Source organism: Labrus mixtus, chromosome 8 (genome assembly GCF_963584025.1).
Source record: "Labrus mixtus chromosome 8, fLabMix1.1, whole genome shotgun sequence".
In the NCBI taxonomy this organism is placed as follows: domain Eukaryota; kingdom Metazoa; phylum Chordata; class Actinopteri; order Labriformes; family Labridae; genus Labrus; species Labrus mixtus.
In genome coordinates, this window is record NC_083619.1 from 14,914,167 (window position 1) to 14,938,032 (window position 23,866).

A 23,866-nucleotide genomic window follows, 5' to 3' on the forward strand; every position below is an offset into this window, starting at 1 on the left:
ACACATATGCTACCAGCATGAACTGTTAAGAGGTGTAGCCAGTCCCAAGGGGAAGACGTCTTGGAGAGACATGTGGACGCACTATGCTGGGGCTATTTTTGACTCCAGTTGCGTCAATGTGCGTCAAATACATCTGTTTGTTGGATACAAATATCTCCACAACAAAAAATAAATCCTTACAAAAATCAAAGACATCGAAGTAACTGAAAGGGGAATTTGCAAGGTATGACATGTTAGAGAGAAACACTTATAGGATCCAAAACCAGAGAAGCACTGGGAATACTAGGCCACCAGGTTTGCTTGAGCTATTTCTAATGCCATTAGGTCCCAAGGTAGCTGGCCTATATGCAGCTAGTACACTTGACATGGGCCCTTGACAAGTACCCATCACATGTGGCTGCCAAAAGGGCCAGCTTGGTTGCATGCAAGCACACATAAATATACTTACACCTACAACATACAGCATTTCACGGACACCTTGCATTTACCTGCAAACACACAGACACAGATTGTTCCATAGAACCCATTGTCCATACCTGCTCCGATGACCTCCTCGATCTTGACAGTAGAGACATCAATCTCCTTGGCGAATTCTCGTACAGCCTCGTTTGGGTCTTCATAGGTAAAAGGATCGATGTAGATCTTCATCCCCGGGGAGCCTGAGAAGTGGGTCGGGCAGCCCAGTGGGGAGGGGCAGTTAGACATGTCGGCTCGCAAAGAGAGTTCTAGAACAACCAAAGTGCTAAATGAGCTTTCCAGGAGAAGACACTGTTCTATTTGTTTGAACTAATGTCTACTGTTAATGGTTGAGGACTGCAAATGCCCTTCAAGTTGTAAGCTAATTCACTGTGTGACACAGCTTTACTTGCAATCACTGTAAGAGCTAAACAATCCTTAATTATCATTACTCCATTTTCTCTACGGTCCCCCCCAGAGACATGCAAGAGCATTATAATGTAAATGAGTATTAGCACACATTAAATAGTATTGGTGGAAGATTTTCAGTAACTGCAAAAGTTACAAATAGAAATGGACAACAAAATGGAGTTTTGATGGTTCATTTCTTGCAAGAAGGGAAGAGACCAGAAAAAAAAACAGAGAAAAAAGATGAAGGATAGAGGGAGGGGTTGGGGGTTTATAGAAAGAGTAAATGTAGACAGATTTCTTTACCCTTTTATCCCTTACCCTAGCAGTCTCTGCTCTTTGATAGTGGTAGAACCAATTTCCCTGCAGCCCCTTCCCTATAGGAGCTCATAAAGAGATAAAACCACTGCGCTATCAACTAGCTCTTTATGCTGTTCTGCAATAGGTGAGCTCAGTTCACAGAGTGGGGATGTTTGCAAATGGAGGCTGAATTTTCTGTTGACAAGCCGGGTGGGGATGAATGAAGAAAAATACTTGTAAACAAATTCAATACGCGTTGCCACACGACGGACATTGCAAGCGTCAAATCATCATTTCTACAGTGACACCCAAGGGCAGCACTCTTTCTCAGAGCTGTTAAGTCAAAACACAGCAGTCATGATTGGAATAAACTCATCTCCATCAAGTCAATTTGTGCCTGCTCATTTGCATAAGCCACATGGAAAGAGGCTGAGGTCTCAAGGGAAGCGAGCAGGATAAGGTCTGGTCTTGGAGGGATCAAGGTGACTCACCTCACTCTCGACTAGAAGCTGATTCTAGTTAGCGCTCTAATTGCCTTGAACCCTTCCTGTGTGGATGTAATTGCTCATTAGAGATTCCATACAGATTGGATTCCAGTTAATCCATCAGAGGGTTTACAGCTTTGCATTCCATAAAGTCATTTTATTTACAAGTGTCGCCAAGCTGCTCGCTCAGAAATGCCACTGGGTGGGACTCCAGATCCCAGCAGGGAGGAAATACACAGCAACAAACATGCACTAAAAATCTCAAGCCAGCATACATACACACTATGTAGACCCATTAGCTTCTAATACACATGCCAGAGCTCACTTTCATGTATAATTTAAAACGCAAACAGTTTATCCCTCTCTCTCCCTCGGGTACAAACCTCCCTGGTTAACTGGACTCATCTTTTTATGGCCAGTGGGCAAAAAATAGATCTCTACTTTAATATTTGACGGTTCCTTCATCTAAGTGTATGAAGCAATTGAATCCAAACGCCAGTTCTATTTTCAACCTGCACATACAACAACAAGCCTGTCAGTAGAGAATGCATGCCTAATGGTGACTTTTGGGCATCTAATGCATTCTCTAATTTCACAACTTTTTCATTTGGATGGCCACACATAGGACAGAAATGGAAATACTGACAAACTGATTAATTTGCTGCAATTGGAATATAAATCTCAAATAAATTCCTGACCCTCTAAGAGTATTTTGTTGACCGGCAAAATCCATTTACGTTTAGTGCACTTCACTTAACCATGTTATTTTCACCAATGTCAAGCATTTACCCAGCTATTACTCTTCCCCGATCATTTACTGAGTGGCCCTAATGTATCCACAAATCAAGTGTAGAGCAGTAATGCTTATATTAATCTATCACTAGCTTTGCTTACAATTAAATTACTGGTTCTATTTTACAGGATTTACATATTGCCTAAAGACAAAAAGGAATGTCAGTAAATGAAACAGTAGCCTCATAAATGCTCATCTTTTGAAGTTTAAGGAAGTCTTTAATAATTAAGTCATTTACTGACAAAACATTATTTCTTCTAATTGCTTTTTCGCTGACAATATTTGTAATTTAGCAATTTCAGTATATAGTTATTATATGTTCCATGTTATTATCTACTTGGAGAAAATTAAAATCAACAATTTCCAACACGGTACGCCTATAGTAAAGACATTACCATTTCATGTCGGTCCAAGAAGCACATTAATCTATTCTGTGGCACAGTGAATATAATGAGTTGAGTTTACTTCCTACACACAAAGTAATTATCCATCGTTTGATGTCAGAAAATCGTTTGTCAGACTCGGTGCAGCTTATTAGTATGGAAATCACTGAAGGGATCTTAAATTTGTATGGAATTAGCAGTCACATTTGTATTGATGTTGGTTTGGGTTTAGCTGGCCTTCTGCGAGTCTTCATTTGTAGAAAGATAAAACTATGATCAGCTAATAAGGATTTGACCTCTGCAGATGTTTACCAATTTGGTTTTACCCCAACTTACTTACTGAATTCACTTATTTGAATGAGGTTTGCGATGGCATGAAAAGAAACAAACATGTATGGATTTTTTTTATAGAAAGATCTATTAAGGCTACTGTAAGAAACTTTCAACCATTTATCTGATTTGTTCTTCTCTCTCCTCTTCCCTTGTGGAAATGAGGGAGTAGGGGGAGGTAGATCAACAGCCTGAACCAGCGGGGGTTGAATGCTAGCCCTGATCAGGGCACCTCACCCTGGCTTTACATCCCCCCTCTTCTTTCTAAGATCTCTCTACAGACTCTTCTCTTTGTTTTTCTATTATACACTCTTTTACAAGTATAAAGCTGGCACCAGTAGTGGTTTGGGATTTTTTCTTAGTTCTCTTTTTTTTTGTTCTCTGTTTTTTTTCTCCTCAGATTTATACATAAGGATGCACAAGCCAAAAGAAGTTTGGCAACTGGGGCCGTCACGAAGTACTAGCTAGCATGGAGGGGGCTCGCTCCGGGACGTCAGAGTACACTATCCAACCTTCCTGGGATGTCGTGGACAAAATACAGGTAAAGGGAGGTTCCCAATTGAAAAGCCCAGTAATGTCCTTGCTCTTGCTGCCCAGCAGTCTAGATAGTTGGGTTGGAGGCCAACAGCGACCATATGGATGGGTACTGTAGGTGCTTTGGGTATCAAGGTTGTCACTACATGGCTAGCTTAATAAACAGATCCTGGGTCTATTGAGGGTAGCAATACAGTTCGGGTTGCGGCGGCAACTAAGGGCAATGTGGTAGGTTATGTTATCTATCAAATGGGAATATTGGGATACAGGGTTTCTTCACTGAGTGATTATCCTTTCACTAGGGTACACGTATCCTGTAGATATGTTGGTGTTCTCCTGCTGTCTTTAACTGGCAACATATAACTTTTTTGAATTATTTCCCATGAAAAATGTAAACATAGACACTTCCTGTCTGCTTGCTGTGAATTGCTCCATTGACACCAACCAGGTGGAGGAGGTATAAAGTACTTAAAAAACTATATAGATGTGGTCAATGTACTTCTTAATTGTCTCTTTTGCTTTTGTGGGTCCTTTGGGTGCCTTAATATTAATTTTAGTTTGTTTTATAACCAGTTAAAAACTCCTCACCGGAGCTTTTAACAGGCTTTCAAATCCCGTTCTAAACCAGAATGAGCAGCAGATGCTATAGCTCAAGCTATACAGCTAAAGCTACAAAATGATAAACAGGATTTTAACATTAGCTATTTTAATTTATGTTGTTGGTAAAATGCAAATATCCATTAGGCCATACAGAAAACATGCAGTCCCTAGGCCTATTGGTCCGTCTGTTTATTAACCGATGTTGACAGGATGTTGATGCATGGAAAAATGAAACCATTTTTTTATGGAAAGAAATTTTTTCTAACTGATGATGCGCTGATGTGGCCAACTTAGACCAAAAATAATTATAACCATGCCACACAAGCAATATTTGATTCATCAGTGAGTGTTAAAAATGTGTGTGCATGCATGTTTCAATCTGTTTGTCCTGACATCCGGCCCTGTGTTTGGTATGAATTTTGTCTGATTTCAATAAACATGGCCACTCACATGCACTACTGAGTTTACAAAGTGAGATGCATCCCCCTTGACGCCTGTCACATTAGAGAGGCTGGAAATGACAGACATCTCCTGACGTGTGTGGCAACAGCTTGAACCGAAGCATATTTTTGGAGAATTAATCAAAACAATTGTCTGTTGAGCACAATTTAATTGTTCCATTGAATCTTGTATATACAACCCTGCCAGTCAAATTTTGAGACAAAAGAAGTAAACAATGAATCGTGGGTTTGGGGATTACTTCAGGAGTGTAGGCGGTTTGAAGGTTGAAGGAATAAAACTATGAATAGGATCCCTAATCAGCTTTTTCTTTCCTCTTCACTTCAAATTGCTTATTTGATGATTAGGGCTCTAAGCATGTCTGATCTTTTGTTTATTCTCAACACTTATGTTAATTGCATTTGTTTTTTCTCAAAGATAGCCTATGACAAACCTGACTCCTCTGCCCACAGGCGTTTTTTAATGAGCCCCTGGGCTGCCACTGCTGGAACTGTGACACAAAGTCACTGTGTTGAAACGCTTTGCTGTGTCAGGCTCAACAAAACTCTATGCTCTCGAGTGAGGCCCCTTTTCAGACTGCTAGGTCGGCAGTACGTCAGGCTTTCATTTGAGGTACAATCTCATACACACCCTTTTGTGTGCATGTGTGTGTGTGTGAGAGTGTTGGATGTCATGTATGTCCCTCCAGGCTCCTTCCCCTCATCATTCAGTGGCAGGGTGTGCGCTTAAAACATGACTCAATCAGAGCTATTGTACAGCCCCAAAAGACGACTGTCAGTCAGTGTCATTATGTTATAGAGGAAACATGTCATTTACATCTATAAACGCTCACTACCTCAGGTTATTTCTCTTGTGCCATACCTGCTTTTCATGAATGCATTTTGTAGGAGTCTGGTCTTTAAATACATTTCATGAATACTTGACGGCATGTCAGCAGAAGACGGCTGGACTAATGAGAAAACTGAGGTGTAGCAAAGAGCAATCAAATATATGAATTACTCAGAAAAAATATCTCCATTACAAATCACAAATCAATGAATTTCTTATTGTAACATGAGGACAGGCTTAGATACTTTTTTAATAGACGATTGTGTGACATAATCTTGATGTCTACTACAAATTGGTCTATTGCGTCAACAGTTATACTTGAGGTTATAACCATTTACTGTGCTGTTTAATTGTGATGTTTCCTATAGACGTATAGAATAAAATAAGTAAAACGTGCCTCAGAATATCTGTATGTGCCATTTAATGTGTATGCATTTGCACTATGCATAGAGTTGTTTATACAGGACCTGTCAAATAAGCAATGCATTTAATTTCTTCCTGTCATTCCTTTTTAATGTATGTCTTTGTTTAATTCTGATTATTAGTCTTTTAAGTGGAGATAAGGTTTTTGTTTGTTTTTATTTTGAAAATGATCTATAAACCATTTTGAACAGATGTTAGACAGAGAAAGAATGAGAAAAAAAAGATAGAAGAAAAACTAGAAAAATGGTCAATGAGAAGTCAATGCATTTCTTGTTACTGTTACTGTTCAATAAATTATATTAGGTACCACAATTCTTAAACTATGAGATGTGTCACAGTTCAGGAGTTTGAATCAAGATTTGAACTGCATCAGAAAAACATAATGGTTGCCAGACGCTTCAAAATACCTTCTTAAAATATCCTGCAAAAGAACAAACGAACACTCTCTATCGCACCAAAAACTAACCTAACCACTAGTTTGTAAGGGCAGGTACTTAAAGGATGGACTCACCTCGTCCGGTGCTGTAATGTTGCAACTTGTCACTGTAAACGGCCTCCTTGCTGTATGCCCTTTTTCTGAGGTAGCAAGAAACAGCAGAGTGAGAGATGGAGAGAGAGAGAGAGAGAGAGTGAGTGAGATATATGACAGGATGAAAAGAAGTGTAAACGAGGCCTTATTACTGTTCATGTTTCTGTGTACAGACTGAATATGACATGGCTGAAATTGAATCAGTTGCAATGGCAAATTAAGTTTATCAAAATGAGCTGCTTTTTAATTAGACCCTGATAGGATCTCTCTGCTTTTCATGTGTCTACTCTGCCTCAGCATCAAAAGAGCCCGGCCCGTTTGATGAACACTTTGCTCGCTCAAAGTTGCACGCAGCACTGCAGAAACTTCCTTTCATTTTTTCCAAAGCAGAGACAGAGGGGAAAATGTGACAATGTGACAAACTGCTGACAAATTAAATCAGCTTGACTTGAGTAAGTTATCAGGTCAAAATTGGAGTTTTGAAGTTTTTTCATATTGAAATGAATATTTCCTTCCAAATATGTCAACTTAGCTTTCTTTTTCAACAAATCATTTGCCATGGCATGCTCTTAGTTTTGTAAGCAGCTCAATACAGAATATTTCAAAATATGACCAGTGGGTGTGTCTCATTCTGTGATGTTTGAGATTCAGTGACAAAGCATGTCAGATATTTTTGAAAAATTAAACTGCAAAACATTTATTAAGCAAAAAGAATTAGTAAAGATGTTAATGACCAGAATCCAATTAAAATATGTGCAATCCCTTTGTATGTTAAGCAAATCCAACTTCAGTCTTTTGCCATTTTATTGTTGGTGGTAATTAGTTTTTAGGTAGTATATTTTGCTAATGCATCAAATTAAATAGTGTTCATCTTATATCACTGCCCCCCTTATATTTGCTATTGGCCCCCAGGAGCCTATATTCTTTTACTACAAAGGAAAGAGTAGACTATATTCTTGCAGTTTTCCTCAGTTGGGAAGCCAAATAACATTTTTACTTGATGACAGACAAACAGAATTGTGGTTACCTGCTACACACAATGGAGATAGCAACAAGAGAAACAATGAAGACCACTCCTGCAGCAGCGGACCCCGCAATCAGAGGAAGCTGCTCCCTCAGCTCAGACTTGAAGTCATCTGTGTTACAAAAAGAAAAATACAGAGATATTGTGACCAGCTTAGGAAGAGTTTGACTTTTTTTTTTTTTTGTGGTGCGTCTTTGAGTGTGTGTTTAGGAGGTAAAGCGAGTGATAGGGTGAGGGAGAGGCTGAGCCGACCAGGTGTACCGATGGATAAAGAAAACATATAGATCTGTCTGTTGAGCGATGCTGACTGAAATCCAGCAGGCTTAAGCAGGACTGACTGACAGGATGTGTTTGATAAACCGGGAGAGCGATGGAGAGACAGAGTCAGAGAAGAACATAAAACTGATGGGGGGGGGGGGGGGGGGAAGAGAAAAGGGGCCTTTCAGACTTTACTTCTGCAAAAAACCTGTCAGAGGAGGGAACAAGAAAGTACACCTTGGAATGTTTTTGAAAAGGAAGTCATCTACTGCCAATCACATGCCACTCAAACATGTTTGATGTACATAGCTGGAGCAGGCAGCTGGTTCAGAGGACGGGCTAACACAACGCTACACAGCAGAATCCTTGGTTATCTTTACGTGTGCCTGTCTTCCCCTGACTTTGGCACTATAGCAAACACTAGTAAAAGCAAAGCACAATTTAGCATGCTGCAGGCAAATCAGAAGCTTCTAAACCCAATCCCCCGTGTAGAATGGGCCTATTGGATTAAAGTGATAAAGGGAGAACTAATGCATCTTTGGAGCAGTGTGCGAGAGCAGGGATATATGAGGAAACTCAATGTGACAGGAATTGCCAGCTCTTTTAACTTGCACATTTATCAAGTACAATTCAAGCCAACAGTGTGAATGATGTTCCAGGCTCTGAGGCTGTCTTCCCATTCTCTTCTTTTGATGCATATTAGGTGTGAGAGGTCCGAATAAATCTCCCCTTCACCCATATGAGAACGGTGATTTTCCCCTGACAGCCAGAAATCACACAGTTACCTGTTCCAGTGGTAAATAGGCTCCTATTACGATCAGTTAGCACCCAGGGCCTCTGCTTACAAGAGGACTGAGACATCAGTCACGTTCCTGATGGATCAATCACCTCTTTTTTTATTACACCTGCCAATCAACGCTGCACTGCTTTAGATGACGTGTTGGAGTGCAAAAGGACACCTTGTGGAGGTGTATGCACGTGTCCTGAGAGGAGGGAAGGCGGGGGGGGGGGGTGATTTGTTTTTGATAAAAGGACATAAAGGGAGAGCGGTGATTAGGCGACAAGGTGGCATCTTCACAAGACCACGAAGCAGGTTGACGGGGCGAGAAGGAGGCCGGTAGAGGAGGAGCCGTGGGCGGATTGTCAGCGGTTTCTTATGTCTGCTGCTAATTGCCTTGACGAATGTCGTGCCATGGCACCGAGCCAGCGGATGAAGCGCTTGACAATGTAGGTGCGTGCGCAACTGCAGGTGTGTGCGTGCACTCTTACGTGTTTGAGAGGAAGATCACTTGTGACCGGGAGAAGGAGCGAGGGGGCCATGACTGAGCCGATACATCTGCTCGGCACAGGTAAATAGCCACACTGATCACCTTCATCATCATTATTATCCTTCCCATCTTCCCCTCCCTCAAGATCATCACCGTCTCCTTCATCTTTATCACCGTCATTAGCACAATGCATTACGGAAATGTCACCCTGTGTTTGACACATTATGAACTGCGGCCATAGTGGGTCCAAGAAGGAACAATGAGGCAGGATTTTGGCAAATCGCATGATTGTCACACATAACGTCGAGTGTAAAAATCATCCAGGCAGAATTATGCTGTTTTAATTTTAGCACCAGATTCCAACAGCCCTATGAACAAGAACTACATGAATAAATGATGTGCACACACATCTCCTTGCACTTATACTAATAAACACAGTCCAACAACCCTGCCAAAGAAGCAGGTGTTGAAACTCCTCCTCAGTACCCTTATTTTTTTACGACAATCCGACCCCACCCGTCGAAGAATAAAAAGAAGAAATAATAATCTCATCAAGTACTAATCACAGCTATGCATTCTGGGATAGCTCTCCAGCAACAGAAGGGGCCGGGTGAAAAACCAATTAGCTAAGCGTTTTGGATCAAGCACAGTTAGTTGCACAAACAAAAGACACTCAGCGTTGTACATATTCAAAGGACCCATACACACACAAACACACACACAAACACACACAAACACACACACACAAAAACCTGAGCATGGAGGAAATTAATTTAGCTGAAGAAATAGAAGTGCAATCAAACATTACAGTTCCTCTCTATCTCACCTACAAGTAATAATGCAACAACAAATACAAAGAGCGTCAAGAGTGGTGGAAAAAAAGAGAAGGGTGTATGTGTGTGAGACACAGAGAGAGAGAGAGAGAGAGAGAGAGAGAGAGAGAGAGAGAGAGAGAGAGAGAGAGAGAGAGAGAGCTGTTTCTCCTGGCATGGCCATCCTTACCATCTGTGAGGGTTTGGAAGCACATCTTGCTGCTGTATTTGCCAAAGCCGGCCACAGTCCGTGCTCGCACCTGTACCACGTAGACCGTGCCCGGCCTGAGGCCCTCTACTCGGGCAGTGTTAGTTTGGCTCCGCAGGATGGTGGAGTTAATCTCAGCGTGGTCCTGAAATGAGCAAGGAACACGGGAAACAGGTTAGAGATGATACACAGAGCAGATGAGTGAAAGTGTTTAACCACGGTTTAAGAAATGCCTGGTAAAAGAAGATTTTTGAAGCAGGAGTGTCCCTGTTAGAGAAAAAAACAGGCTTTTTAAGCATTGTAGATTCAGGGGAAACTGCAGAGTGGACCGATGTGGGAGATAATCAGTTTAGACTGCATGTTGTAGTTGTTTTAAAACAGAGACAGAGAAAATGAAGTGTCCTTTTAAATGATAAACGATATCAACAGATGAAAACGAGATAGCACAGAGATCAGGGTCATGATGTTCCCTTTTAAGAGAGACTTTAATCTGAATCTCTGTTTTTTTTTTGGTCCATTTGAACTTCAAAGCTGTCAACATGTCACACTCTACACACATTAAACACACACACAAACACACCACTTGGACAGAAACCCTCTGGTTCCAAATAAAGCTATAACACACATACACAATAGGCCATTTAGGGTATTCGGTTCTTGCATATAACAAAGAGCAATAGATGGGCCTCTCCTCCACAGATGGGCCTCATGATGTAGTTTAATTACTGAAGGAAGTTTGACTATTACATCCTCAAGTTTGGTTTTCTGTTGTAGGTTGAATTGCACTTGCAATGTATGCACTTACCCAGGCCTGTAACAGATACATATTATATTAATGCTTGGTTCTGACCATGTGGACTGTCCTCTATATCCTGTATGTCTTCCTCTCTCAAGGCTCACGTCAAGAGACTTGGTGAGGCAGTGTGCTGCAGTGTAGTTTGGGGCTTGCAGGAGGTATCTGCTGTGGGGAATCAGTAATTACTTAGTCCTGTCACCCTACTGTAACCCAGAGTGAATATGACAGCCAGAAAATAGGGCTGCACCTACACTACACCCACCACTGCAGAATGCTGATAGCTGGATGCAGACATACTGTAGAGAGAGACAGGAGGGGATGGGAGAGAGGGGGCAGCTGGAAGTGAATTCCCTGTGTCAGTATAACAGTGAAAAAAAAGGCGTGTTTCTTAGCTGAGTAAACACACTTTTGTTTAATGCTGGACTACATCTTATAATACATGCACTGTATCACTGCTCTGAGGAAACATGAATACACAATCAGAGGAGACAACAGTGTGGAGTGGAGAAAGTGGATAAGCAAGAAGAAAATAAGGGAGGGGGGGGAGGGGGTACGGAGGATGATGGCAGGAAGCGATAAGAAACTGGAGGCAGAAGCAACCCACGTCGAAATCATTATCCAATCTGATTGGTGTAATTGAATCATTCCGGTTTGCTCCGTCATTGAGCAGGGGAGGTAAACACAGCTATGAAATCTAGCCCCCACCCCCCCACCCCCCATAATGATGTGTGCAATCACATTAGCTCTTATTGGACACTCTGGGCTTGATGAAGACAAATGTTTGGGCTTGGGGATGGTAGCGCATCGCACCAACAGGCTTTCATTCGATCTCTGAGAGGAAAGAAGAGATGTTTATAAATGGAATGCTTGATGTAACAGGTTTAGAGAGTTTAATCATTGCTCAGACCATTTTTATCCCTTAGATCACGCAATCTGCCTCGTGTCCAGTGTGCTGCCTGCTTTTATTTCAACATTCTGAAACTTAAAATGCTGTTAAAAAAAAAAAAAAAAAAAGCCACGAAGCCCCATGAGAGAGACCAGAACAAGAGTCACTTTTTCATCTGGTATCAGACATGGTTGGATTCACATGGACCACTTTCTTGCTCCTGCTTTGAGTCATCTTGCATTCATCAGGACCACACCCCCATCTGTTTAGTTTGAATGGAGGACAGGTGAACAGACAGATGGAAAGCCACCAATGGAGGGGGAGCATCCCTTGAGGGAGCACCAGGCTAGGAATGGCCCTTTCATGCTGCCAGTCAAATGGGGATTATGTGACTCACACACACACACACACACACACACACACACACACACACACACACACACACACACACACACACACACACACCCACCCACATCTGCCACTTAAAACTGATCTGGCATTTGGCACTCCAGCAGGTGAAGGGATAGCCAATAAAAGGCCGTGCCAGGAGGGACTTCCAGCCACGAGAGGTTCTGTCCTGCTGCCAGTCAAACGGGGATTAGGAGGACCGCACCCTAACTTGCTAAATAAAGACGGAGTTGCAGGTGGGAAGGCAGATGGCTAAGCAGCCAATCAAAATCACTGCCAGAGGTGACAGACAGGAAGCGCTATGGAGAGTTTGGTCAATCAAAATGTTACAGGGTGAACTATGTTAACTGCATTATCATTCAATCTAATCTGTTATTGACATATCAGCAGTTGCAGGAATCCAATTTTATTTTTTAAGAATTAAAATGGTCAATCTTTTTTTTTTTAGTTGACAGTTCCTACCAATTTCTAATTCACTACCAGATCAAAGATTGTATGTGCTATATAACTGACATTATGTGACCTGACATGTGTGTAGTGTGTGTGCATGTAGGTGTGTGCGTGTGTGCATGTGTGCATGTGTGTGTGTGTGTGTGTGTGTGTGTGTGTGTGTGTGTGTGTGTGTGTGTGTGTGTGTGTGTGTGTGTGTGTGTGTGTGGGCACATGGGCTGCTAACCGTTTGCATGTCTGTTTCAAAAAATGCCAATCCCTTAAAACGGACAGCATGGCCACCTGGCTAAAAAAGAAAACACAAAACAAAAAAAGCCACATGGCAGATTACCATGCCTCCTCTTTGCAGGCCCACACACGCACATGCACACGCTGAAAAACACACAAAGGAAAAGAAGGGGGAGTATTCTAATATTATTTTTGTGAAGTGGAATTTAAAGAAACCTCTCTCATTAATGTAACAATAAAATGTATTGCCCACGGTAAAAAGAGGGGGAAAGGAGATAGACGAGATGGGTTTTAATTACAAAATGCTAATAATTACCATTACCTCATGAATCTTAATCTTATAAGAAAGTGGTTATTATTTTATATCGGAATAAAATTATAATTAAAAACTGATATTAAAAAGCATTAAAGCCTCTAAATCGTTTCTTGGAAATAAAGGAGCTACAATAATATAAGAACTGATTACATCCCCAATAATGCAAGTGAGACAAAAAAAGGATTGCCCTCTCCTTCTGATTCAGCGAAGCCACCCTCTAAACACAAGTTAGCAGTGTAAGAGAGAGGTGAGAAGAATCCTCTTATCTCGAGTAAGTTTAAAGAGAATTGTATTTGCTTGAGTGCCTTCCATTTGTTTGCCTTGTACTTTGCTGTAGCCTCCTTTTGTGATGCCTCTTTGTATGCATTCCCCTCACCTGGAGACTAACAAGGAGGCCTGAGTGAGCGGGGAGGGAGACTCGAGAAAAAGGGAGAGAAGAAGAGGAAGACTCTGAGGAGAAATGAGAATACTCTGGCCTTGGGACTGAGGGAGTGCTGAACAAGTCCTGCTTTTCACAGGTTCCATTAAAAATCTAAACTTGTCTGAAGAACATCTGTGAGCATCGACAAAAGTGTTGTTGAGGGCTGGTGTCAGGGAGAGAAGAAAAGAATAATAAATAGTTTCTCCTGGCTTCACTTCTGAAGAATGTCTAATTGCATGTTAAGTACAGGAGGGATTTCAGGAGTGTCAAAAATGCAGATTTTGTCCTGGTCAGTATGCTGCAGGATGCTGCAGGATGCTGGTGACTTGCTGTAAACTTGTGTTTTTCTAGAATTCCTCGCGTCGCAGTGTGACAGTGCTGCTGTTAGCTTAATGTATACGCCTAAACTAACGCTGAAACTCCCACACACAAACACTGACACAAGCTCACACACACACACACCCTCTTTGTGACACCAACACGCACACACACAGCCATCGGTAACCAGAGCCGGTGGCTGCTCTGCTCCAGCCTTAATGGAAGGCCTGACCTCCGCTATGCTGAGTTATTTCCACCCTCCCCGAATTTTCAGGCGAGCAGAGGAAAAAGGGTCTGAGGAAAATGGAGAGATGAGGAGCATGGGATTCTACTTTTTTCGCTTCAAACCTTTAATTCATTTCATCTGGCTTCCCAATTTGCAGGGTCTCGGAACAACTCTCTCTGTAATGAGAAGGTGGGCTGAGGAGGGGAGGGACGCCTGTGGAGAGAACAGCCTTTGGCAATCACTGCTGCTTTCAGGTGCAGATTACCATCCCCTCAACATGTAGCTAGAATATGACTTAACTTCACTCTGTAGAAAGAACACAAGGTGATTTTTTGTAGTCTGGGAAGTACAATAAGTAACGCTTTACCAGCGTATTTACAGAAACTACAGGCGTCTAACAACTGAATCTCTAAATTGATGCCTCGTAAGGCCATAGAACAAAGCTCGACATAGATTTGAGCAGTTGCAATATCGATAGTTTCTCTGAGCCACTTACTTCATAGTGAAAATACCATCATCCTGAATACACATCATATGTTATATTGCAAAGACAGGAGACAGTTAAATTGAGCTCTGACATGTTGTATTATCTGTAGTCTGACATGGGCACGTGTTTTTGTGCACTATAAAATGTACAAATACATTCCTCTGTGGGCATTGTTAGATAATAAGTTTCATTTATATACATTTTCTTTTAATGAACTGGGACATTGCTCAATTGTTAATCAACTGTTATCAACCACTGTGATCCTTGTGTTCTGTGGGGCTAAGGCTGTTTAAGAGTAAAAAAACAACAACAACTAAAGTTCCTTGATGCTATGTCATTGTCTTACTTGTACTTTTGACAGCTAAAACCCTTGAAATGGGTGTGATGCGGAGTAAAGGAATAACATGAGACAATTTAAGTGGGGTGGTCACAGTTAGAATTGAAGGTCAAGTGATGCACAGTCGTTCAATAGTCTTCTCATCAGACACAGTACTCTGTAATAAAACTGTTTCTTGAAATGGTTATTATAAGAGAAAACCAAACACAAACTAACAGTGTGAAGAATTAAGGCATTACAAAATCATGTGGAACATCCTGTTTGTACCTCATGAGGTTCATAACAACGTTTCCAGTTCTTCTTTATCAATCCATCCTGTATGTTTACGGTCAAGGCAAAGGTCACAAAACAACCAAATCAGATACCTGTTGTACAAAACTCTCAGAGAGATCTTCTTCCCATGACACCCCACACTCTGTCTCCATGTTATTTCCCTCTCTACTGTGGACTGTCAAAACAAGAAAGCACTCCACAATAATAATCTGAGGGGAAAACCGCAAAATGACTAAGTTTAAAAAAAAAATTTAAAAAAAAAATTGAGTGACAAAGAAATATGTTACCATGTTCATATCTTAAACTAAAACAGCAAGCGCCGGTTGGCAAAAATATATATTCTATTAATGCCTTGAAGGATTGCTATGCTGCTGCAGAGTTTGCTATTGTAAATGAGTATAGGCAGGCTTCCTCTGAGATGGAGTGTACAGAGAGACAGCTCTCTGCTGCGCTAAGGACTCACTGACTGTGCCAGGCACGCTGAGACAATCAACTCCACAACCATAACAGTGTGACTACCCTCAGATTAATGTAGGCAGCGCTGAGATGCATTAAACAAGAAGGTGAGTGTAGCAAGGCCATACTTACATAAAAAAAATCCCATTTTTTTATGATTGTATTATCCAGCCTATAAGGTACCAATGGTGCTGAGAGCGAGCAGGGGAGTGTGTGATAGACATTGTAAGAGACATCTTGTCGTAATTGTCTTTTATGACTAAAAGGCCATTATGGCTTTACATTATGGCTGCGTGGAACTTCAAGACTTCCTGGAGCTTTCAAGCATTCAGGGAATCAATGGAAAGCTGACCTCCATGGGATGCAATTTAAATCCCTGTTTCATACATGAATGGGCAGACTGAACACATGCAGCATGTAACTTAAGCCAAAGTGTGTGGTTTTTTTTTATTATGTAAATCTCTACATTCATTAGCTTTGTATATGGTCCACGTTCAGCAGTTGGGAATCATTATTCCAACTTGTGTGTTCAGAAGTTTTAAGATTCAATGTGGAATGAACATGGATGTCATTTTATTGCCCAGAACTAACTAAGTCAATCTGTGTGGACAACAACTAACAGAAACAACATAGTCTAAAAAAAAATAACAAATGAGCCAAAAAACTGAATGCAATGCAGGGATTTATAAAAAGTTATTGGCCATCAAGCCTGCATTCACTTTGGTCCCCCGTGTTGTTGCATTAAATGACGACAATTCTGTCAACTGTCAAAACAGTCCCCAGAAACCTTCTATGACTTTCCAATTATTTATTCCCACTTCAGGCCTTCAGGTAAATTTTCCTCAGTTAGAAACTCATTTGTTCAAGTATTCCGGCTACATGTTAAGGCAGATTATAACAAATTATTCTACTGGTATAGAAATTATACTCGTGGCATTTGCTTGTATTTGATTTCTTTTTCTTCTTTCTCTTCCAGAAAGACACTTTTTATTCTCATGGTTCGGTCTTAATCAGGGACAAAAAACTCATCTACACTTTCTTCAGAAACTTAGAACAGCCTCGTCAGATCAGAATTGCAAACAGACAAAGGAGGACGGCCAGTGTGGAAATCTCATCACAATCACTCTGACTCCCATTATGTGTCTTTCTCACAGACACCACACGTATAGGGAATAGAAAAGTACATAAAGACTAGGATGAAGTGAAGCAGACAGCATGAAGTGCAACCTCTTAGTCACCTGAATCATTAGCACTCTTGTTCCACTTAATTCATTAATTTGTGATTATTCCATGCTCATGTATTTGTGTGAGGACACGCTACATAAACATCAATAGGATTAGGTTTCGTTGATATTCATGAGCTAATGGGAGGCTGTTTAAATGATATTTACACGACGCTAAGCTGTCTGGCAGATAAGGTTTCTCAGGGCAATGGCAATCGGATTCAATTTTTATGACCTGTGCAATGCCAGAGGGGGAAACAGAGAGCAACGCAGCCATTATTGGATAACTGAGTTTCCAATCGCAAACATCATTTAAAAACATGATTGTTGTTCCCTCTGATAGAGAATGAGAAATGTGACAAACACTAGTCTAAGGTGGAGTTGTGACTATTGATCCACCAACCAGAGTCAAAATGAGTTTGTGTAAAATAAGTTACTCAACAGAACAAGAAAAAAAAAACATTTATAAAACTCTATTGATTTCTGTCTTTTATTTGAGAAAAACAGAACATGGAGTTTAGTACACCAAGTCTGGCAAAAGTTAGAGCTTAAGATGACAAAAGCTGTGGGGAAAAGCAACATGCATGACCAACCTTGCTTTACCAATCGATCCGCTTTAGGAGGACAAACAAGGGACCAAACAAAAAGCTATAGAGTCTCCGATCTCTTGGTATCATTATGTCCCAGGCCTTGGAAGAAGCCTACATGTCAATACTGGAGCAGCATAGGCGCTGTGGGGTAGGGCTGGAGACTTAATAAAGCAGACGTATTGTGTGTGAGCAGACCGGTCGATGTACACCCCCCCCACCCCCCTCCACTCCCAGATGCAATGCATTTTCACAGCGGGACAGGTTGCTGCACTGTGCAGAGTGGGCCTGGAGCAGAGGTCAACCTATTCACTTCATCAGCAGCAGAAACCAAAGAACAGTGGGAGAGAGGGAGTGGACATAGTGAAAGACATATTATCAACCCAGGGGACTCTGTTCACTGATATCCGGGAGAGCTTCGATATTTTAGGGGCCTGTGTATGCATTTGCAGAGCAGAGAGACAACACCGAGTATCTGAAAGAGCTACCAGTAGGGTAGACACATCTGCACACACAAACACTTATCTTACCTTCTCGTAGTAGCGCAGCTCATAGTCCAGGATGATGCCATTGGGCTGTTCTGGTTGCGGCCATGACAGTGTGAAGCTATTCATGGTGGAGCTAATCTGGTGCATGATGGGAACTATGGAGGGAGCTGTAGGACACAGAAAGAGTAGCACAGAATCAGCACACATTCATTCAAATATTGATTATGACAGACAAGTTGCTACTGTTCAACTGCTATGAGCATATTTTAAAGCTGCAGTTGACAGTGTAGTACAGTGAGGCGAAGGAGATCTTCTTTCATTGTAATGTGTTCTAGTGGATAAGAGGAGTAAGATTAGATTATGTGTGCAGCACATAGTTTAATCGAGCCAGATACTGTCTGGGACAAACCTGTTATTGTCTTGTTGGTAGTTTGCGTTAAAAAGAAGCACAATTACAATGAATGTCACCCTATATGTATAACTAGAATGAATTATAGTCATCTATCAGCACTTTCAACAGAATACAAGTTCACAACATACTGTAGCACTGTAGCACAAAGTACAAAAACAGCAGATTCAGAACAGTTAGACATCTGAAAAAGTGATTTAAATATGTAATGTTCACAGAGTTAATGTCGTGTTTTCTGTATACAGTTTGTATAAGGCTCAGCTAGCATGCCCACATTCGGTTTAGAGGATTACACTTTACTTTTATTATTGAGTACATATCAGGTCCTGTACTTTTTAACCTTTGTGTAAAGACATGGAAGTACTTCTACTTTTACTCAATTCTCTTTTTAAATACAATTATCTGTACCAGTCTTAATTAAAGTATGTGGGTACTGTAGCCATCACTTGGTACAACTTCCACATTCAACAGTAACCAGGTAGCCCGCTGAGTCAGGCCGATTCAAGCCGCGCTCAGGCATATTTTGGCACTGCAGTATGTAATATGTGCCTATTCTGGCTAAAATGAGGCCACTTATTTGGCAAAGATTTTAAGGCCGTGGACTTCTGCATTTTAACTCCAGTTAGCAGGACTCAGGCTGTGATTGAAGAATTGTCAGAAAGCACCAGTCTGGCTCCAATCTGGACATCAGAGATGTTGGATCTAGTCTGTGGTGGTTTTGGCTACCTGTTGTGGCATCAACAGGGGGCATGAGAGGCACTCAAAAATATGGTTACAAAAGTTTGTAATTTCTCAAAACTGGAAATTGGATCCATATGGCCACGACATGATTAACTGTTAAACAGCCAAGATCACCATTGTTTCTCTACTCCTTTAACAGGAAGTTAGGACAAAAGAATGTTGGTTAACGGGCAGAGGAAACCACACCTAGTCATTTCTTAATATTCTGTCTGAATATTTCTGACTCATAAATTTACTACAATTGCATTTTTTTAAACAATGAATGCAGTCATGTTACGTTTTCTTCTCTTGAGGAGAGAACTGACAAAGTTTGACTTTTTTACTTTTTTCAACTCTGCATTATGATGTTACTTCAGCAAGCTTAACTGGAAGTAAATCACAAGAAAATTGGTTTATTTTTTGGGCTCATACCGCTGAATTGAGCCCAACTGAAGCTGCTGCTTTACTTTTTCTAGTCTACTGCTGATGAACTGAAACCCAACAGATGAGCGGGCACTACGCCAGGATGTTGTGAACCAAGAAATGATGGCGTTTACGTTGCTGACATAAAAGCCACACGTAAAAAGTCTTGCCTGGGAGTCGTTCAGTGCTGACCGCTGGCTTCGCAGGAAATACTAAGAAACATGCATTTCATCCCAGAGGCTTACAGTATATCGTCTTTCAGATTATTATAGATGATGATTGTCGATGGGTTCTGAGACCGGAAAGAACTGAAACACAAATGTGTGATAAAATCTGGTCTTAAAGTAGGCAGAAACAGATTTCTATGAAGATTTTCGTCTCCCTTGTTGTGCTGCTGATTTCACTGAAAATGACCTAAGGCTGAGCCATGAAATTGTTGCTTAATTCGGTGAAAGATAATTTCCAATAAAACAGACATTACAGTGGTACTGCCAACATAAAAAAAAAACTGGTTTTCATACACTTTGACTCATAATAGGACATTCTACAGTCAATACCTAACATGCATAATTCCCCATCCTTACATGAACACATGTTATTCATTAAATGAACTGTTTGGAATGAAATCACTCCTCTGAACGGTCTCTTCCATCCTTCAGCCCCAGTCCACCTGAATGCACACACATGGTTTGTCAATTAACCCAGAATTAACCCTTTTCCATGTCGCTCTTCACATCCCCCACACATCGTGTTGTTGAAAAGAAGGCAGACGTCATCAGTTATGAAATTCTACCTATATAGCATAGTCGGTGAGTGTGTTGTTTCTGTGCTGGTGATTCTTAGTGGATCTTTTCATTTTAGTTTGATGGAAGTTAAACTGCCTGTTTTTACTGGTGTAATTCTGGATGTGTGTGTAAAATAGCATCTGATCAGACAAAGGCATGTTTTTTCTTTTATTCATATCAATAACTGATTTGAAAAACAATAAACAGAATGGATACATTAACAATATGTTTTCCCCATCACAGGTGAAAAACTACTGCAGATCCCCCCCCCCCCCTTTTTTTTTCTCCTGTCATTCTTTGACAGATTACCTCTGTGTTGACATTTAACAGTTGCAGGGATATCTTGTCACTGCTGACAGCAGAGTTAAGAGACTTCAATACACCTGAATGTATGCTCTCTGAAGAAAAGGACATTTTCCTGCAGCTGATTTTTTGGTTTCTTACAGATTCCTGTTAATCAAGTAACATGAAATATGATGCCTTTCTTAGATCATGCAAAGTGCCATGTTATTCCCTCTGTTTATTCTTTACAAGCCACTGTTTCTGCTCCAGTTAAACAAATATGCATCAATTCTGTTATTCATTTGAAAAAGCCTCCTTTACAAATCATTCAGCAAATGTGAAAATTTGTTTCTTAAAGATCTTGTTTTCTCATCAGTGAATTCCTGTAAATGATTCTTGTCCGACATAAACAGTCTTTACTGCCAACGTCAAAACAGTTTAAGTTATAGCACGTCAAAGATTTCTCTAATTTTGGATTTGTTTTTTTCCCTCTGTGCTTTTCTTACTAGTTTGAAGTGGGCAGAGTGCTCGGTCGGAAAAATGTGATGTGTCACACTTTGAGGAGACCAATCAGGGTAGAATGGATGAATCAGAACTTGATGACAGTTATTGGTTATTTGCTCATGTGTCAAGAACTGTTTGAAGCAGAAGTGTTAAATAAATACTACCTTAGGATAGATTATGTCCTTTTTTTTTTAAATTGTGTTTTCATGGGCTTTAAGATGTGAACTGATCATAAATGCGCCAATCTATGGTAGCTGTTTGCAAAAATGTCAAAAAAGATATTCAATTAAATACACATTTCTTAGCCTTTATGTGCAAATCAATCTCTTTAATGACATGTCAATGCAACCCCAAATCTACTGTATGATCACAAACTCATCCAAGGTGGGAGGCTGGAGTTCAAAGATGAATCCAACAAGACTGACTCATCAAACCAGTTTGTGAACACACAAGTAGGTTTGATTAAAACTGATTCTGCCGCTGCTCCTATGGAGTTCAAAGCCTCTGTGTTTGTATACAGTGCTGGAAATGAATCTCCACCCCCATGTCTGCAGGCATAAATACAGCCCCACACAAGCATTTTGTGCCCATCAGCGTCTTGGCGCTCCTCCGGCTCGCTGCTGAGGCCGAGTCATCGCTCCACCTGGTCTCCACTCACCAGCTTTCTCAATAACTGCTCTATTCCACAGGCAGCAAATGTCACAGCTCTCTTCGCAAAGTAATGCTTTTTATTAGACTCCTTAATGGTTATTCTATTTCTTTTTCTTCTTTTCATACTTTTCTATTGCATAATCCCTCCATTGTCACAGGAGTTCTGTAAGAAGAAAAGCCCCTGACCTTTTCACTTTATGTAGTTGCTTTAAAATCGTGTTTTGAAGATTCCAGCATCAGATAACTACCTTAAATGTAACCGCAACCCAATGAATAAGCTCTGCTTATCCTTTCAGTGTAAATGGGTTCTGTTGAGTCTGCCTCCCTTGGCTCTCACTTCCTAACCCCCCTCCCTCTCTCTCCCGCTCTCTCTCCCAAACCCTCGACAGAGAGTGTTAGGGCTAAGCTTCACCTCGGTGCACTTCAGCCTTTCTGCCTCTCAGGCTGGTTCACGCTCCACTGACCAGGGCTAGGGCTGCCTGGGCCACATTATCAATTACCGGCCACAGGCACACACTGTTCCTGACAGACCCGAGGGAGGGGCACTCCACGCAGAAATTCCTGCAGTGAAAAAAGGGGGAGTGAGGAGGAGAGGTATTTTCTCAGCCACGGCTCTGAGTCTTGATCCCCGTTCTACTCATGCATTCAGCCACACAGAGGGAAAAAAGGTTTTAGCATGGAAAACTTTTTTTGCATTTTTTTTCAAGTGAAGTGCACTTGGTTGAGCAACACATTTTATTGCTCCTAGTGAACATTGATAAATGTGCAAAACAAAGAGAAACTACCTTTCTCAAGAGAATGCACACCTTGTACATTATATGTATCTTGTTATGATTGCTATTCCCTATGCTATGCTAGTAGAAAACCATGTATAGGAGAACAGAGGGGTAACTATCTCTCTGCACAATGCATGAGGTAGGTGCTGCTGACTAACACACCAGGAGCAAAGCCTCTGATTTGTCAATTTATCATAGGATTTAATATTATGCATTCATAGTCTCATAAAAGACAAGGTATAGTTCAAGGCTGAATGAGGAAGCTCCTAAAAGAGAGACGATCACTGGAACTCTTGTTAGAATATAATTTAGTTTCTAGTATAATTTACTCAGGATAAAAGTAAAGGGGACGTAGGGGGGATTCATCAAATATGTGGAACAGTTGCTGTGATTTGACAAAACTTAAATTAATATAGATAACAGGAACACAATGTCTAACTTGAAAACAAAGTGGAAACAAAATTGGCAGTTTGGTGTGATTTTTATTACAAGCAAGACTTCCCCCCACTCTCCACCAAAAAATACTTTTCTCACTGGATACTGGGTGACCATGTATTTCAGAGTAAAAGCAGAAGACGGAGATATAAAGAGCATGCACACACGTATATATATATATATGTGTGTTTTGTTTTCTAGTAGCCTATATGAGAAGAGCCAGTCAGTGACAATGTGTTGTGCCTGCATGAGGCTGAGGTTCAACCCAATGAAGCACCGCTGTCCCCTCCAACTGCGTCCCCCCAACGTCACCCTGGGACGATGATGCTGACAGTGATTGGTGACTGTGTCCTGCACTCCTCTCTCCTCCCTCCGTCCCTCCCATCCCCTGCTCCTGTGCTCCACTTTTATCTGGCCCCACTCGCTGCCCCTGGCTTTTAATGCAGCGCTTGGCTCACCATTAATCAAAGTCAGAGCCTCCCAGTGTCTGGCTGAGACAGAAGGAAAGTGAGAGACAGGGTGAAAAAGAGAGGAAGAGAGAGAGAGAGCGCGAGAGAGAGAGAAAAGATGAGCTAAAGAGAGAGGGTTTGAAAGAAGCTGATGAAAGAATGAAAAGGCTTCTCTACCTTTGTACCATTGATCCACTGTGGAATACAGATGGGTTGAAGCATCATTTCACATTTCTGGCACAGACCTGAGAGTGTTTTCATTTTTGTTCAATGTGCAGTCACCATAATTGATACGATATGGTAAGGGGTCAGCACATCAAACATGCCTCTCTGCATTTATAAAGAGCACTCCTGTGATTTACTACTGTGCTTCCATAAAGTTGGAAGACAAATGATAAAGAATGATCAAAACAGATAAGCCCTTACTTTTAGTG

At 41.1% G+C, this 23,866-nt stretch overlaps 1 protein-coding gene across 2 annotated transcripts in view; it reads right to left on the bottom strand.

Annotated features, from left to right (window-relative positions):
* The window catches only part of LOC132979096 (ephrin type-B receptor 1-B), a 151,269-nt gene that overhangs the window by 23,627 nt on the left and 103,776 nt on the right, over nt 1-23,866 (bottom strand). The window contains exons 6-10 of one of the 2 annotated variants that reach the window (XM_061044603.1): nt 18,041-18,165; nt 10,081-10,243; nt 7,556-7,664; nt 6,511-6,575; nt 537-659 (exon numbers count right to left, since the gene is read on the bottom strand). In XM_061044603.1, the coding sequence (XP_060900586.1) occupies nt 537-659; nt 6,511-6,575; nt 7,556-7,664; nt 10,081-10,243; nt 18,041-18,165 (585 nt within the window). Of the gene's footprint in view, nt 1-536; nt 726-6,510; nt 6,576-7,555; nt 7,665-10,080; nt 10,244-18,040; nt 18,166-23,866 lie in introns of both variants that reach the window. The other variant, XM_061044602.1, reaches the window with a different exon arrangement.